Genomic DNA, 17,653 nt, shown 5'->3' with positions numbered 1-17,653 from the left:
ATCATGCCTGTTTTTCACCCCTACTGTGAACCAGCAAACAATCATGAATAAGGAGCCCGTGAACTTCAGAGATTGTCTCCTGGCAATGTCCCCCTCAAATCACAATCACTTTATTATAATTATGTCCCTCTGCTGTTCATTCAAAGTGACTTAAAAAACAAGAACAAAGTCAAGAGACAAAGCAACTAAATAACTCTGTTAATTTCTCTTAAAGCTATCAGTGAAACCAATCACAACCATTTGCCATAGGAAAAGGCTCAAAGATTTAACCGGAAGCTTGTTGAAATATACTCTGCCTACGACAGTTTGCCAGATTTAATGCAAAAGGCACTCTCCTCTCCTCTTTGGGGAGGGCATTCCAAAGGTTGGGTCCTACACTGAAAAGGCTGCACGTACCTCCCAATGGGAAAGGACTGTTTTCTTCCATATGTTCCTGCATAGGAATTGAGATCAAAAGGAGAGGCCCTTTTAGTTGTCCCATTGGCCAAAGAAGCTCACCTAGTAGGTTCATGAGAGAGGACCTTTTCAGTGGCAGCCCCATTATTATAGAAAGATCTCCCCCAGGACGTTTGCCTGGTACTCTCACTTTTGATCTTTAGGAGGCAGTTGAAGGCAGTTTTATTTAGGCCTGCATTTGGTTATGTTTACTTGCACTCCTGAATTGCAGTTTTAATTTTTAAAAAAAAATGTTTTTAATGTGTTTTATGTATTTTATCTATGTTGTAAGCTGCCTTGAGCTCTGTAAGGAAGAAAAGCAGCTAACAAATGTTTTAAATAAAGCTGATATAAGTTAGCAAGTATCTCTATGGAAGGAGGTGTAGATCTTCAGAGATGCTGAGATGTGGTCTTGGTGTGTCCTTCCTGAGTTAGGATCCTGATCCCTCTGAGGCATTCTGCAAAAGCAAGAGCTGCTGCTGCTGAGTTTTTGAAGGCTTTTTTGTACTTGGGGAGAAGCATGGAAATACTTTGAGTAATTGGCTGGAATTTGTATATGTTTTGACTGTGCGTTTTTAAATAATGATTGTTTTCTGGACAGAAAAATAAATCTTTTTTTAAAAACCCAAATAATTGCATTGCATCAGCATCAAAAAATGGCAGCAAGATGCAGAAGGCTGTGGAGGGGCTAAAAACTGACATGATCCATCAAACAAATAACCCAAACGAACAATTATTTGTAAGAAAACTTGGTTTTGATGAGATTCTCACTGGACTGTGTCAGTTTCAGCCCCCATTTAGCAGGAAAAGTGGGCCTGTACAAACTGAGCAGCAGGTAGGGGCAGGTTCAACAGAAGCCAAGCACCACAGCCTCAGTCTAGCTCTAGCAGATTGTGAACATGCAGAGCTTCGTAGTTTTGGCTGTGCAAGGGCAAAACTCCATAGAGGAAGTTGTGTGAGAGCAGTGATCCATAACGAGATAAAGTTGTATTCAGGTGGGTAGCCATATTGGTCTGAAGCAGCAGAACAAAGTTTGAGTTAAGACCAACAAGGTTTTATTCAAGGTATCAGGTTTTGTATGTAAGCACACTTCTTTAGATACACTAAAGAAGACTGCAGATTTATACCTCATCCTTCTCTCTGAATCAGAGACTCAGAGCGGCTTACAATCTCTTCTATCTTCTCCCTCCACAACAGACACCCTGTGAGGTGGGTGGAGTTGAGAAGACTCTCACAGCAGCTGCCCTTTCAAGGACAGCTCCTACGAGAGCTGTGACTAACCCAAGGCCATTCCAGCGGCTGTAAGTGGAGGAGTGAGAAATCAAACCCAGTTCTCCCAGATAAGAGTGTTCACATTTAACCACTACACCAGACTGGCTCTGGAAGTTACCAGTCCATACATATAAGTAAGAGGGTAAGCAGCAAATTAGCATAAGCATAATAATTTGCAAACTTGCTTTTAACGGTTAAGGGAGGTGGCTATTATTCCACAGTACTGACAATCTCACTGAACTAACATAACTGAAACAAGAAACATCAGAATAACTAGAACATTAACGTGCATCTTGGACTTTTAATGACTATATAATGGAAATGATTTTATTATATATTTGTTTTTAATATTTGATGTTGTTTTTTATTTGTTGTTAGCCGCCCTGAGCTGTCAGGGGAGGGCGGGATATAAATTTGATTAAATAAATAAGTAAATAAAATAAAAGCATAATAAAAGCCAGTAGTGATTCATGCAATTCCATAACCAGCAATGCAGGATGTTGTTGTTGTTGTTGTTGTTTTATGGCTGCTGGGCTTGTGGCCAAGAAGTCAACAAACGAGCGAGGTAATGGGCTAAATACCTGCGGGTGCAACCCTATTCCAAACCGGGTCTGCACACTTGCATGGCTCCCCTTTGGCAGATGGCTACAGATCTGTGATCATTATCACATCTGTTTAGGATGGTTGTTCATACACAAAACTTTTTGCGATCCCGTGTTCTACTGGGAAGCAAAGCTTTTACAAAAAACTGGAAGGGAGGTTTGTAAAACCTGAGATCAGCCTCTGCCTTGGTTAGAACTGAAAAAGCTTTCCAGCTGCTGTAGCTACCATTTCAGCAGTCTGTCTTCCAGCCACACAGCTCTCGGAGACTTAGCCCTCCAGTGATGCAGAGAGGGGCAGCTGATTCCAAGCGTTGAAGGGCCAGCAGATTATCAATGGGGAGGGGGGTGGGTAGAGAGAAGGGTCAGTCCCTCCACACTGTATGTGCTGTTTGATTCAGGGAGGTGCTGGGAGGGTAACAAGAAGTGCACATTAGACAAAAGGATTATAAATTTTTATGGAACAAGCAATTGGGACTAGAATTTTGTACATTGGCTGAACAGAAGAGAGGAGTAATTTTTTATATTAAAAAAGAATTAGACCCGAAATTGGTTTTTAAAGATAATGATGGAAGATATATAGCGGTGGAAATTACATTGAATGCTAAAAAAACTTTATTGTTGGGACTTTATGCTCCAAATGGTGCAAAGGACATTTTTTAAAAAAATATTACACATTTGGATGAAGTGACTTATGAGCAAATTTTGTTGATGGGGGATTTTAATGGAACAATTCAGAATACAATTGATAGATCTGGGGAGAAAAAAATTGATAAAGAAGAAAAGTTGCCAAAATATTTTTTTGAGCTGGTCAAGCAAGAAAATTTGGAGGATATATGGAGAAAGTTCAACCCTGAAGTAAGGGACTATACCTTTTTTTCAGCCAGACATAACTCTTTTTCTAGAATTTACATGTTGTGGGGTACCAAAGATTTGGGACTTATAACAAAGAAGATAGAGATTTTACCCAAAATAGGAGCTGATCATAACCCAATAATGTGGATTACAAAATTGTCTAAAAAGTTGAGAAGATGGAGATTAAATGAAGATTTACTGCAAAATAAAGAAATAGTGGCATCTCTAGAAAAGGAAACTAAAGCTTACTTCCAACTTAATGACAAAGATATAGAATTTCAGACGGTATGGGATGCCTACAAGGCAGTAATGAGAAGAATATTAATAACATTGAATAACAAGGATAAGAGAGCAAAAGATAAACAAATGTTGGACATTCAAAATGAAATTAAGAAAAAAGAAGGTGAATTAAGAAAAAGGCCAGGAAAAAAAATTATAAAGGAGATTACAATATTACAAACACAAATGAGACACTTGTTAAATAAGGAAATGGAATGGAATTTGAAAAAATTACAACAGAAACCTTTTGAGGGAGCAAATACACCTGGAAAGTATTTGGCCTGGCAATTGAAGAAAAAGAAAGAAAGTAAAATTATTAATAAAATTGTGGCTGATGGAAAAGAGATGGTAGATCAGGAAGGAATAAAGAGAGAATTTTTTAAGTATTATGCTAAACTATTTAAGGGTATTAAAGTAAAGAAGGAAGAGATTGAAGCATATTTGCAAAAGATCAAAATAGCACCCTTAACTGAATATATGGAGAAAGTTTTGAATGATCCAATTGAATTAATAGAAATAGAAGCAGGGATTAATGCGATGAAAGTCGGAAAGGCACTTGGACCAGATGGATATACAGCAAAAAATTTTAAATTTTTTAAAGAAGAATTAGTACCGAAACTTCAAAAACTAATGAATACGATAAGAATAAATGGGAAAATACCTAATTCATGGAAAGAAGCTGTAATTTCGTTGATTCCAAAGGAAGATAGAGATGTCACGAATGTAGAGAATTATAGACCAATTTCATTAAACAATATTTAATAAATTTTATAAAGGAAGACCAAGCGGGTTTTCTCCCCAAAAGGCAAATAAGAGACAATATTAGAACTGTTGTAAATATTGTAGAATGTTATGAAAGACATCCAGAGAAGGAAGTTGCATTATTCTTTGCGGATACAGAGAAAGCTTTTGATAATTTGAACTGGGACTTTATGTTTGCAGTAATGGAAAAAATAAAGTTGGGGGAAAACTTTATAAGAATGATAAAGGCGATATATACTGAACAATGTGCAAGGTTATGTATAAATGCAGATCTTACAGATGAAATGATAATCAGCAAAGGGACAAGGTTGTCCGCTTTCACCTTTGTTGTTTATAATGACTCTTGAAATCTTATTGATGCAAATACAAGATGATGAAGAAATTGAAGGAACGAGAATTAAAGGATTTGCTTTTAAATACAGAACATTTGCAGATGATATAATGTTTATAAATGAAAATCCTACACAAGTAACACCTTTGTTGTTGGCTAAAATACAAAATTTTGGAGAATTGGGATTTTATGTGAATAAAGAAAAATCAAAACTTTTATGTAAAAATATGCAAGTAAATAAACAAAAGGAGCTGCAGAGACTAACAGGATGTTAAGTTACTTCTAAAGTAAAATATTTGGGTGTGGAAATAACAATGAAGAATATTGACTTGTTTAAGAATAATTATGAAAAGTTATGGCGTAAAATGGATGAAGATATGATAAAGTGGAACAAGTTTAATTTGTCATTGCTTGGAAGAATAGCTGCAATTAAGATGAACATTTTGCCGAGAATAATATACTTATTCCAAACTATTCCGATTGTGAAAGACAGCAAACAGTTTAATAAATGGCAAAGGAAGATTTCAGAATTTGTATGGGCTGGAAAGAAACCAAGGATCAAAATGAAAGTTTTAATAGACGCTAAAGAAAGAGGAGGATTCCAGTTACCAGATCTAAGACTATATCATGAAGCAGTTTGTTTAGTGTGGATAAAGGATTGGGTGACGTTATTGAATAAAAAACTTTTAATGTTGGAAGGTTATGGAAATAAATTCAGCTGGCACGCTTATATGTACTATGGGAAGAAAAAGATGGATGGTCTTTTCTCTCACCTTACATTAGAAATAATTTGCTAAGTATCTGGATGAAATATATGAAATATGGTGATGAGAGAAAACCACTATGGATAGCGCCAGCAGAAGTAATTAGAATAACAGCTATTTCAGGAGAGGGAAAATAGATGTCATACAATCAACTATTAAAAATACAAAGCGGTAAAATAGAATTGAAATCTGCTGAGGAATTGAACTATAAATATGATTGGTTTCAAATGCAACAAATAAAGAGTTTGGTGGAAAGTGATCTCAAAACTGATGGAATAAAATGAGAACAAACAGAAATGGAAAAAGTTCTGCTTGGAGATAATGAAAAATTAATCTCAAAAATTTATGTTACTTTTAAAATGGTTTACGGAAGATGAAGTAGTGAAATCACAACTGATTAAGTGGGCAATTAATGTAAATAAAGAAATACAGATGGATACATGGGAATATTTGTGGAAGAACTCTATGAAACTCTCAACATGTCAGAGTATCAAAGAGAACTGTTTTAAGATGATGTACAGATGGTATATGATTCCTAAAAAGTTGGCAAAGATGAACAATAAGATGCCAGATAGATGTTGGAAATGTAAAAAACATGAAGGTTCTTTCTACCATATGTGGTAGACTTGTGAAAGAACGAAAAAGTATTGGCAGATGATTCAACAAGAGATTTCTAAGATCTTGGGATACGAATTTAACAAAGTTGCAGAGACTTTTCTGTTGGGATTACAAATGGAAAAATTTCCAAAAGAAGATAGAACTTTAATCTGGTACTTGCTCTCAGCTGCTAGGACATTGTATGCGCAGTTGTGGAAGCAAGAAAAAATACCAGAGAAATGGGATTGGATTGTAAAAGTTATGACATGGAGTGAAATGGACAAGTTAACAAGAACCTTAAGAGATTATGATATGGAAGTATTTAAGATGGAGTGGAAAAAGTTCAGAAGTTACGTAGAAAAAGAGTGGAAAATAAAAGGACACTGGACAATTTTTGATAATGATTAAGTATAAGAGGGAGGAGGATTTTAATTTTGGTTTTTAATAATTAAGGGTACCTTTAGTATTAATATTTTAAGTTCAGTACACCAGCGGGGGTCAAGTGACAGGGGGAGGGGGGGTAGAAAGTAATATATGGGATAGAGGGGAAAAGTAGTTATTAATGAAGTAAGAAATTGACCATGCTACCATATGTTATTAATAAATTGTTTGAAACTAAGGCTGTCTGATGATGATGATGATGACTCAGTGAATCAAAGAAGGTGCAAGTTTGCTTAAGAAGAAGAGATTGGATTGATACCCCACCCTTCGCTAAGCAAAGGAGTCTCAGAGCGGCTTACCAATCTCCTTTCCCTTCCCCTCCCCATGACAGACACCCCCTGTGAGGTAGGTGTGGCTGAGAGAGTTCTCCCAGAACTGCTCTTGAGCAGAACAGCCTTGAGAGAATTTATGGCTGACCCAAGATCACATCAGCAGGTGTATGCAGAGGAGTGGGGAATCAGACCCGGTTCTCCCAGATAAGACTTAACCACTACACCAAACCTTTACAGCTTTTTTAACATTATAGCCTTTGTCCATGTTTTATCTGTATGTTTTATCTGCTGAAGTTGTGATGATCTTTGGCCACAGGCAATAAACTTTTGACTGACGGACTGACAATTTAAGTTGGAAAGATGAGGCTAAGGACTTCTGGTAATCACAGTCAGACCATTGAAGGGCATCACGAACTCTGGTATCTGTATGTTTGTCAGCTCGTTTAAATTTTCTGGCGGACCAGTGACCTCAATAAGAAGGAGCAAATTGGAGCTGAGATGTAGCTCAGTCTGTCCAGCAATCTGTGTGCGCAAGCTGCTTGTCGGGGAATTGTTTGCTAAATAAAGCAACAGATGTTGCTGGATAGAATTAGGAGACATCTTGTCCAGCCAGTGTACCGAGGTGGGATCCTCCAAAACATGGATTCCATACAGGGATTAAGCTGCAGCTGCATTATCCAGATTATGGTTTTCAGGTGCAAAGAAGGTGCCTAGAGGTCAAACGTCCCCCGTTCTGCCGGTTCTGGCAAGGACGGGCACAGCTGGCAAACATGCAGAAAAAGAGCAGCAAGATGATCGCATGTTTTTCCATGCAAGGATAAGTTAAAGAATTCAAGCAGCTCTTTTATACATCAATCCTATGCATAATTACTCAGATGTAAGTCCCACTATGTTCAGCGGTACTTACCGCCAGATAAGGATGCATATGGTGCACCCTTAATTTAAAAAAAATATTAAGGGGAAGGACATGATAGATGTTAATAAAGTTATGAACTGTGTGGAGGAAATGAGTTTGAGAGTGTTTTCTTCTTCCATAACACAAGAACTCAAGGTCACCTTGAGAAACTGAAAGCCGGCAGATGCAGGGCAGAAAACACTCTTTGTAGCACAGAACTGATTTATGAAATGCACTGCCACAAGATGCGGTGCCAGCTATCAGCTTGTAATAGGTTTAAAAGGAAATTATTCCTCAAGGACAGGACTATGACACATGAATGGAGCCTCCATGTTCAGAATTGGTGTACTTCTGAATGCTAGGGGCTGAGGGAGCAATCAGTAGCGGAGGGCTGTTGTCCTCATCCTCGATTGCTGGCTTCCTAGAGGCAGTTGACTGGCCACTGTGAGAAAAAGAATGTCAAAGTGGACAGACGGTTGGTCTGATCAAGCTGAGCTTCTCAATGCCAAAATCCAGATGAACCCACAAATGTATATTCTGGACCCTCTCCAGCATCTTGTCTGGTTTGATGCTTGGATTTCAGAAGGCACTGCCCATGTTCTTTGAAGTCTTTCTCCTCACAGTCATAAGGGCTAGAAACTTGCTTGTAGCCTTGTTTGAGTATTTTTTGGTGGAAACGGAGATGCTGAATTCCATGCACAGTAGCATAATCCACTAGTTTCCCACACTGCCAGGCGTTTGCACAGCCTTGCACCTTGCAATAAGGGACCTGGGTGTTCATTTCACACTCTTCTTCGTCTTCTTCTTTCTTCTTCTTATATCGTCGTCTTCTTTCTTCAACGTTCGTTGTAGACCCTGCTGTGGTATGCAGTGTTGTATATCTGACTCTGTGCAGTTTACAGACTAGTCTCCAGGTCATGGCAGTACAATAGGATCCCAGCGGTTTCTGAACTCGAGAGTGGCTATGTGGAGAGCACGTGGGCTAGATTTGGACATTTCAGGTTCATATCTGGGTTTGTCTGCAGAACTGAATAGAAAATTGAGATTAAAAGTGAGAGATGAGGCTTCTGTGCCTGAAATCCCAGCAGCTTAAATAGGATATAGAGGGAACTTCCTGTTCTTGCTCAGACATTTGAGTTCTCAGAAAGGGTTGGCACTAGAAAAAGATTCCTCCCACCACTTCGAGTTTTGAAATGGCAGGAACTCAGAGGTTTTTGACACTGGCTATGTGCTGCTTTTCACAGGGTCCAAGGTGAAAAATGGTCAGGCAGTTGAAGCAGTGAACCAACAGCTAAGTTAAGAGAGTGGGGGAGACTCTTCTTCACAGCGACCGTGTGGCTTCATAGTTTGAGTCTCAGATCAGAACAGTAGATTTTAGGGTTCAAATTCCCACACAGCCACAAAGCTCACTGGGTAAACTTGGAACAAAGTTTGATTCCAGTGGCATCTTTAAGATCGACAAAGTTGTATTCAAGGTATATGCTTTTGTGTGCACGCACACTTCCTCAGATACTAAAGAAGTGTGCTTGCACATGAAAGTTCATACCTTGAATAAAACTTTGTTTGTCTTAAAGATGCCACTGGACTCAAACTTTGTTCTGGGGAGGGACGGTGGCTCAGTGGTAGAGCATCTGCTTGGGAAGCAGAAGGTCCCAGGTTCAATCCCTGGCATCTCCAAAAAAGGGTCCAGGCAAATAGGTGTGAAAAACCTCAGCTTGAGACCCTGGAGAGCTGCTGCCAGTCTGAGAAGACAATACTGACTTTGATGGACCAAGGGTCTGATTCAGTATAAGGCAGCTTCATATGTTCATATGTACTTCTTCAAACCAACACGGCTGCCCACCTAAGTAAACTCCGATCAGTCTTTCACTCTCTCAGGTCTAATCTATCTCATGTAGGGTTGCCAATACCTAATTGGGGGGCGAGGTCCCCTTGTTTGGAGGCCCTCCCCTCACTTCAGGGTTATCAGAAAGGGGAGGGTATTAAATGTCTGCTGGGCACTCCATTATACCCTGTGGAGACTGGTCTCCATAGGATATAACAGAAAATCAATCCATGGGTATCTGGGGCTCTGGCAGGGGCTGTTTTCTGAGGTAGAAGCACCAAATTTTCAGCATAGCATCTGGTGCCTCTCCTCAAAACACTCCCCTCCAAGTTTCAAAAAAGATTGGATCAGGAGGCACAATTCTATGAGCCCCAAAACAAGGTCTCATTCTCCATTGTTTCCAATGGAGGGGATGCATTTAAAAGGAAAGTGATAGCCAGCACTCCCTTCAGAGTTGAATCGTGGTTGTCACAGCCTTGCTCTTGGCTCCACCTCCAAAGTCGCCAGATTATTTCCTGAGTTGGGCCTGGCAACCCTAGCCTCATAGGATTGTCATGAGGGTGAAATAGAGGAAGGGAGAACCCTGTTCACTGCCCTGAGTTTCTTGAGTGGGATAAAAATGTGACCAAAATACTGCATTTTCAAATGCTTCTCCCGATGACCCCTCCCCCCCCAATCCTGCATTATGTATTATGCATGATGCCATAGACTTCAAGGATAGCGATCTATTTTGTGCACGTTGCAGAATTTAATTGCCTGGGTCCAGAATTTTATTGGTGGGGTGGGGGATTAGAGCAGAGTATGCATGATAGAGTTGCCAGCTCTGGGTTGGGAAGTACCTGGAGGTTTGAGGGGTGAAGCCTGAGGAAGGTGTGTCTTACGGAGGGGAGGGACTTCATTGGGGTATAATGCCAGAGTCCATCTTCCAAAGCAGCCATTTTCTCCAGGGGAATGAATCTCTGTTGTTTGGATATCAGTTGTAATCTTGAAATCTCCAGCCACCATCTGGAGGTGGGCAACCATATGGATTTAGTTGAATATGAATACTCACATTTTATAGGTGGGGATTTAAGCCCGGAAGAAGGCCCTTTACCCAAAGCTATCTTTTTCATCCAAACGTGAGCTGGGATTTCCAAACTAAATTTTCCAGGATTCACATCTAACCAGCTAACCACTGGGCCATGCTCTCCCTTTTTTATTGTTTATCTGAGATATATTTTTTTAAACCTTTGCCTCTCTTCTAAAATAGCTCTCAAGCAAAAGTTAAAAAGGAGAATACGGTAACCTTGCACAAAAGATTGAAACAGTGTATAACACTGTACGTGGCACCTATCTTAGTAATTAATACCACCATCTCTTCTGGGTGTGGGTATGTGTTTCTGTTATTTGCCAGAGGTTTTCCAGCTTTCCTTGGGATCTAAAACAACTTTTGCATTCAGATGTTTGATCTAATGTTTAATCTAGAAAGTATTCTAGGAGATGCTAGAAGTCTAGCCAAGATATCTTTCCCAACAACATTTTTAACAATGATGATATTGTCCAATGACTCATTCATTCGAGAGAGGAGTTATTTAGAGAACCACAGCGACTGGAACTCGGCCCAGGGCATTGGTAATGCTATCTTGAAACTTATCGGACGTTTTCAGTTATAGAACTCAAAGCATTGTTTGTGCTTTTCCCGAACTGTCAGAGAAGCTGTTTGAAAATACCATCGCTGGGAAACAAGGCTTTTCTTTATCCTTCCAGAAAGTAGTGTTATCCAGCACGTGGGATGATTCTGTAATGCAGCCTCCTGCTGTAAAATAGCAGAGCCTCCGTCAAAAATACTCTGCCCTCGGTGCAAGTACTTTTGGGCAGAATCTCCTTAGGCAGCTCAGGTCTCATCTCCTCAGCACAAACAGTGGGTGATGGGCTGGCATATGGAGGATGGTGGGGAGTTGTTTTCTGTGGCCCCAGAAGGTCAGACCAGAACCAACGGGTTGAAATTAAAAGAGGTTTTGACTAAAAATTAGGAAGAACTTCCTGATAGCTGGAGCAGTTCCTCAATGGAACAAGCTTCCTTGGGAGGTGGTGGGCTCTCCTTTGGAGGTTTTTAGATGGCCATCTGACAGCAATGCTGATTCTGCGAACTTAGGCAGATCATGAGGAGGAGGGCAAGGTAGGGTTACATCAGTGCTTAGTTTTCGTGGTCCTTTCTTAAGCACCCAGGGAAATGTTGTTCTCCATTTTGGGGTCAGGCAGCAATTTTTCTTCAGGCCAGTTTCACCAGGGATCCTGGAGAGTTTTCTTTTTCTTTTTGCCATCTTCCGGGCTTGGAGCAGGGGTCACTGGGTGTGTTTGTAGAGTGGAAGTGCTTGTGAATTTCCTGCATTGTGCAGGGGGTTGGACTAGATGACACTGGAGGTCCCTTCTAATTCTGTGATTCTATGTGGGGCAAATATTCCCAGATCTTACCACTTCAGAAGACTACTGAGCAGCTGAATGCTCCCCCATACACACACATCTCTCTCTGCACATTTGAAAAAAAAACCTGTCATCAACAACACAATTTCAGTTTAGCTTTCTCTACGATGTGCTAGTTTTCTAAGTGCGAGGTTTTCTGTTTCTCATTTTCATGAGGATTGTTTCGAAATCAGTCATGCATATCTACATCTGTAACGGCATGAGCCCCAAACAGGTTTTCCCCGCGTTAACTTGCTGCATGTGCAGACCAGCACATAATCTGAAGTATATCTGCTATTATATAGCATGTGCCAGTGTGGTAGTGTGTCAAGAGTCAGAGTTCCCTTCTGAAGAATATGTATCTGAAAAAGGAAGCTTTGACTGTTGAAAGCTGATACCCCAAGAATCTTGTTGGTCTCCAAGTGCAAATGCACTTGAATCTAGCTGTTCTACTGCAAACCAACATGGCTACCCTCTTGAATTACTGTTTTAATAGTTGTTGACCTTGCCTGTCTTGCCTTGTCCTTGGTGTCTTTCTTTAAAAAACAAAATCATAACTAGGAATGGCAAAATAAGAGAATCTCCATCATTTCAACAGCCCATTCTGTCTCTACAGCTGGACGACTTGTACTTAATTGCTATCTGCCACTGCCGGGGAATAAAGTCTCTGAGGGACCTCACTGCTGAGCATCTTCCTTTGCTGAAGAATATCTCAAAAGAAGGGAAGGTGAGTACTGTCGTCTAGTTAATTCAGATTTTTCCTCTGGCCTGTTTCTGAGCAGTTTTGTTCCTCCTTTCTTTCCATTTTGCTTTCCTTTCTTCAAGTTTGATGTAGTGGGTAAGTGCGCGAACTCTTATCTGGGAGAACCAGGTTTGATTCCCCACTCCTTCACATGCACCTGGGTCAGCTGCAAGTTCTCTCAGAACTGTTCTGCTCAAGAGCAATTATGGGTGAGCTCTCTCAGCCCCACCTACCTCACAGAGTGTTGTGGGGAGGGGAAGGAAAAGGAGATTGTAAGCTGCTCTGAGACTCCTTCGGGTAGTGAAGAGCAGGGTATAAATCCAATATCTTCTTATTATATTTTTGTACTGCTTTTTTGATGAAAAACTGTCTCCCAGTCACAGAAATCAAAATCTAGTATGCCTTGGGGAAAGTTCCTTGGTGATCACTGGCAGTCTTTAAGCAGCTGCTGGACAAACAACTTAAAAACTAATAAGTCAGTGGGTCCGGATGGCATACATCCGAGAGTTCTGAAAGAACTCAAAGTTGAACTTGTGGATCTTCTAACAAAAATCTGTAATCTTTCATTGAAATCTGCCTCCGTTCCTGAGGAATGGAAGGTAGCAAATGTCACCCCCATCTTTAAAAAGGGTTCCAGAGGAGATCCGGGAAATTACAGGCCAGCCAGTCTGACTTCAGTACCGGGAAAGTTGGTAGAAACCATTATCAAGGACAGAATGAGTAGGCATATTGATGAACACGGGTTATTGAGGAAGACTCAGCATGGGTTCTGTAAGGGAAGATATTGCCTCACTAACCTGTTACATTTCTTTGAGGGGGTGAACAAACATGTGGACAAAGGAGACCCGATAGATGTTGTTTACCTTGACTTCCAGAAAGCTTTTGATAAAGTTCCTCATCAAAGGCTCCTTAGAAAGCTTGAGAGTCATGGAGTAAAAGGACAGGTCCACTTGTGGATCAAAAACTGGCTGAGTAATAGGAAGCAGAGAGTGAGTATAAATGGGCAGTCTTCACAGTGGAGGACGGTAAGCAGTGGGGTGCCGCAGGGCTCGGTACTGGGTCCCATGCTCTTTAACTTGTTCATAAATGATTTAGAGTTGGGAGTGAGCAGTGAATTAGCCAAGTTTGCAGATGACACTAAATTGTTCAGGGTGGTGAGAACCAGAGAGGATTGTGAGGAACTCGAAAGGGATCTGTTGAGGCTGGGTGAGTGGGCATCAACGTGGCAGATGCGGTTCAATGTGGCCAAGTGCAAAGTAATGCACATTGGGGCCAAGAATCCCAGCTACAAATACAAGTTGATGGGGTGTGAACTGGCAGAGACTGACCAAGAAAGAGATCTTGGGGTCGTGGTAGATAACTCACTGAAAATGTCAAGACAGTGTGCGTTTGCAATAAAAAAGGCCAAAGCCATGCTGGGAATTATTAGGAAGGGAATTGAAAACAAATCCGCCAGTATCATAATGCCCCTGTATAAATCGATGGTGCGGTCTCATTTGGAGTACTGTGTGCAGTTCTGGTCACCGCACCTCAAAAAGGATATTATAGCATTGGAGAAAGTCCAGAAAAGGGCAACTAGAATGATTAAAGGGCTGGAACACTTTCCCTATGAAGAAAGGTTGAAACGCTTGGGACTCTTTAGCTTGGAGAAACGTCGACTGCGGGGTGACATGATAGAGGTTTACAAGATAATGCATGGTATGGAGAAAGTAGAGAAAGAAGTACTTTTCTCCCTTTCTCACAATACAAGAACTCGTGGGCATTCGATGAAATTGCTGAGCAGACAGGTTAAAACGGATAAAAGGAAGTACTTCTTCACCCAAAGGGTGATTAACATGTGGAATTCACTGCCACAGGAGGTGGTGGTGGCCACAAGCATAGCCACCTTCAAGAGGGGTTTAGATAAAAATATGGAGCAGAGGTCCATCAGTGGCTATTAGCCACAGTGTGTGTGTATATATAAATTTTTTTGCCACTGTGTGACACAGAGTGTTGGACTGGATGGGCCATTGGCCTGATCTAACATGGCTTCTCTTATGTTCTTAGGGATGCCCTAGGCTGAATGTGCCTTGAGCTGGGGGTTGGACTAGATGGTCCGTATGGCTCCTTCCAACTCTGTGATTCTGCAATTCTGTATTTTTCTGGTGTCACGTCTGTTGGCTTTTTGGCACTAGGTAAAGATACCCCTTCCCAAATTTCATGAATGCTCACAACAATTCAGAATGCTGGCAAAGACCATAGTCTTGAAGACTTTCTTTGTCAGAAGAGAACCATGACTTATGATTAGTGTCTCCGAACTCTGTTTATCTGATAAGTGTTTTCCAAATGGAGGGGGCCATGGATTCATTGTCAACAGCAAAGGTTGTCATTGTGTCATTGTCAACAGCAAAGGTTGTCATTGTGTCATTGTCAACAGCAAAGGTTGCAACTACTGCAGCGGAGTAGAGGCAGAACCTCAGGCCTGGCAGAGAAGAAAAGACAGAAGAGTTACCCACATTCCAGTCTTATCTATAACAGAAACATAACTTGCACTTTTCCTTAACGGCATTTCTACTGTGTTTCTAAGCAACAATAGACGTAGGGGGCTCTTAGAGCTCAAACTGGATTTATCTGGTCCAGATGCATATGAAGTAGAATTTCTTTCTGTGACTTAGATCCTGTCCAATGAGCTCTTGCCAACCTGGCAAGATGTATCAGTTGTGTGCAGCTGGCTTTCGTGATGAAATTATTCTGGATGTTGCAGCCAGTTAGTATGTGCATAAGCTAACATGTGCCAGTGCATCATCAAGGGTATATAAGATTGTGACCATCTTGAAAGAAGGTAGAGCAACTTGATACTGCAGGCTTTGGCCTACTGCTACTCTCAGTTCATTGCAATAAACTTTTTTTTCTTCCTCCTTCACCTGGACTTCAGCTGAATGTCTTTTATTGGCCAAAGACACTCAGATTTGTACAACAAGTACCACAGGATTCTCTTATCAGTTGGCTCACAAACTGTTCTGGGAGTCTTTATGTGCAGATTCTATAAGAACCATAGGTTTTAGCAAAGAAATTCCTCTTCTAGAGCTCCATAGCGTGGCCTGTCAACCTTTCACCTTGTCAGATGCTGTGCCCTGGATATCACAGCACATAAAGATGCCTCCTTTGCCAGAGCCATGCTCTACATTTTTTTTGTATGACTGCACTTGTACACTCACCCTCAGATAGGTCAGCTTGCCAGTCTGTTCCTGTTTGTGTGATGCAAAGAGACTACCATGAAGAAAACCAGGTTCTTTACACATATTCAGATATTCTTTGAGTGGTTACTGGTGCAGTCATGCAACCCACCTGGCATCCCCTGAATGGGTGCCCTTTAACCTTTTGCAGTGCAGTTTCAGATGAAATAAAGAGAAAGTTGTGACACCTTCCCCTTGGTCGTGTCCAGGCTTGGAGGTCAGGGAATTTCATTCACACCTAAAGACTTGGTACTAGAAAGTTTCAGCTTCAGGCTCTGCTCAGGCACATATGACCATTCAAAGAACACCAGTTAGAGGTAAGCAAACTGTTTTGATTGGCTGATGATACCGTCTGGGGAGTGCTGTCTGGAGAATTCTTGATTGAGAGAGTGGGATTTTTAAAAAGGCACATTTACACAATAATAAATAAATTGCACGAAGCCAAAACATCTAGGCTTGTGGTATCTTACTAGCCTCCCAGACATTCTCCATTTCTCAGAAGCCACTCACTTATTTCCAGTGAGGTCTTGAGGAACTTTTCTGCACCAGCTTCCAAGCCATTTTGCTTACCAACCAGGCCATTGTGGTTGTGGCTGGAAGAACTCAAGCCTTCGCTTCATAATTTAGTGTGGAATTTTTTTTCAGTCCAAAATATGTATTTTTTTTGCCCAGTGGCTTTGCTCGGTAGTGTAGATTTACAGCTTCTCCTGTCCAAAGCCCAACCACCTCTTTTCTCTTCTCCTGCCTCCTATCACCAACACTTTGTCTTCCAGGGACAATTATATTCCCCAGTGATGAATTGCCTGCTGCACTGACAAAATGAAATGCGTCTCTCTGGAGCAAATGCGGTGCAGAGCTTTTCAGAATCAAGTGGCACAGAGCCCAGCAGCTGGCACCCAAATGGCATTTCTGGAGGAATCGGCTTAAAGGGCTACGCCAACTATGATCTCGCACAAGTCCCCGTTGACATTGGGTGGGATTTATTTTCAGGGGAACATGATTAGACTGCACAGCTCAAGTTTGTCCAACCTGAACCGCTTCAGATATTGCAAGCCAGTGGTTTCCATGGCTGATTTAAGTCACATGCTGTCAGTAGGACCTGCATGTTATGTTCACGGAACAGTGGCTGCCCAGTGGCAGCTGGTAGCATTGGGCTGGATCCAGATTTAACCTGTGATTTCCACTGATTCCCTCTTCTCACTGTGGATGCCCTTGTGGTCATTCCTCAGGGTCCTCCAGGAGTTCCGTTTCGTGGAACTCAGTGGGCTGCAGTGGGAGGGGAGGAGTCAGCAAAGTTCTCTTCTACCACTGGAAAATTTAGTCAGGATTGAATCCATTCTATTGTTCTGAAACTGCCAGCTACAATTGTTTGTTTGCTGGCCCTTAGAGTGTTTGAACACCCCAAGCAAGTACTATACTTAAGTACCAGTGAATTCCCAGGGATTCAGCTACTAGACACTTGACTGGGCAGCAGGGCCAGCGCTGGGGGTTCTGCCACTTGAGGCAGCCCCTTGCCCCTCGCCAAGCTCCCTCTACCGAGCTAATATCACGCGCATGGCGTGATGACATCACCAAAAGTGACGCCATTGTGCAGGGTGGCAGGGACAAGAGAGTGACGGGCGGCGTACAGCAGTGCTGCCACGCAACCGCTTTCCCCCTGCAGTAAGCTCAGCACGCTGTTTTAGCGTCGCTGGTCGCTTTCAGGTTGAAAGCGACCGGCGCCACTAAAGCAGCGCGCTGAGCTTATTTCAGGGGGAAAGTGTTCCTCCGATCTTGCCTTCAAGGCAGAGTTGGAGGAGTGCTCTGTGTGGGTAAGGGGGCTCCTGGTGGTGCCCCCAGGTGGGGTAGCACCCCAGGCCGCCACCTTCCCCACCTATTCCCATGCGCCGGCCCTGCTGGGAAGTTAAACCTCACTAATGTCAATGGG

The 17,653-nt window shown here is 41.7% G+C and overlaps 1 protein-coding gene across 1 annotated transcript in view; it reads left to right on the top strand.

Moving 5' to 3' along the window:
- Positions 1 to 17,653, top strand: part of DCPS (decapping enzyme, scavenger) — a 100,342-nt gene that overhangs the window by 75,593 nt on the left and 7,096 nt on the right. Inside the window, exon 5 of the mRNA XM_060250441.1 lies at positions 12,386 to 12,496. Coding sequence (XP_060106424.1) covers positions 12,386 to 12,496 — 111 coding nt within the window. The remainder of the gene's footprint in view (positions 1 to 12,385; positions 12,497 to 17,653) is intronic.

Source organism: Heteronotia binoei, chromosome 12 (assembly GCF_032191835.1).
Source record: "Heteronotia binoei isolate CCM8104 ecotype False Entrance Well chromosome 12, APGP_CSIRO_Hbin_v1, whole genome shotgun sequence".
Taxonomy (NCBI): Eukaryota; Metazoa; Chordata; class Lepidosauria; order Squamata; family Gekkonidae; genus Heteronotia; species Heteronotia binoei.
The sequence above is the reverse complement of the archived record's forward strand: the minus strand, read 5'-3'. Positions and strand labels throughout refer to the sequence as shown.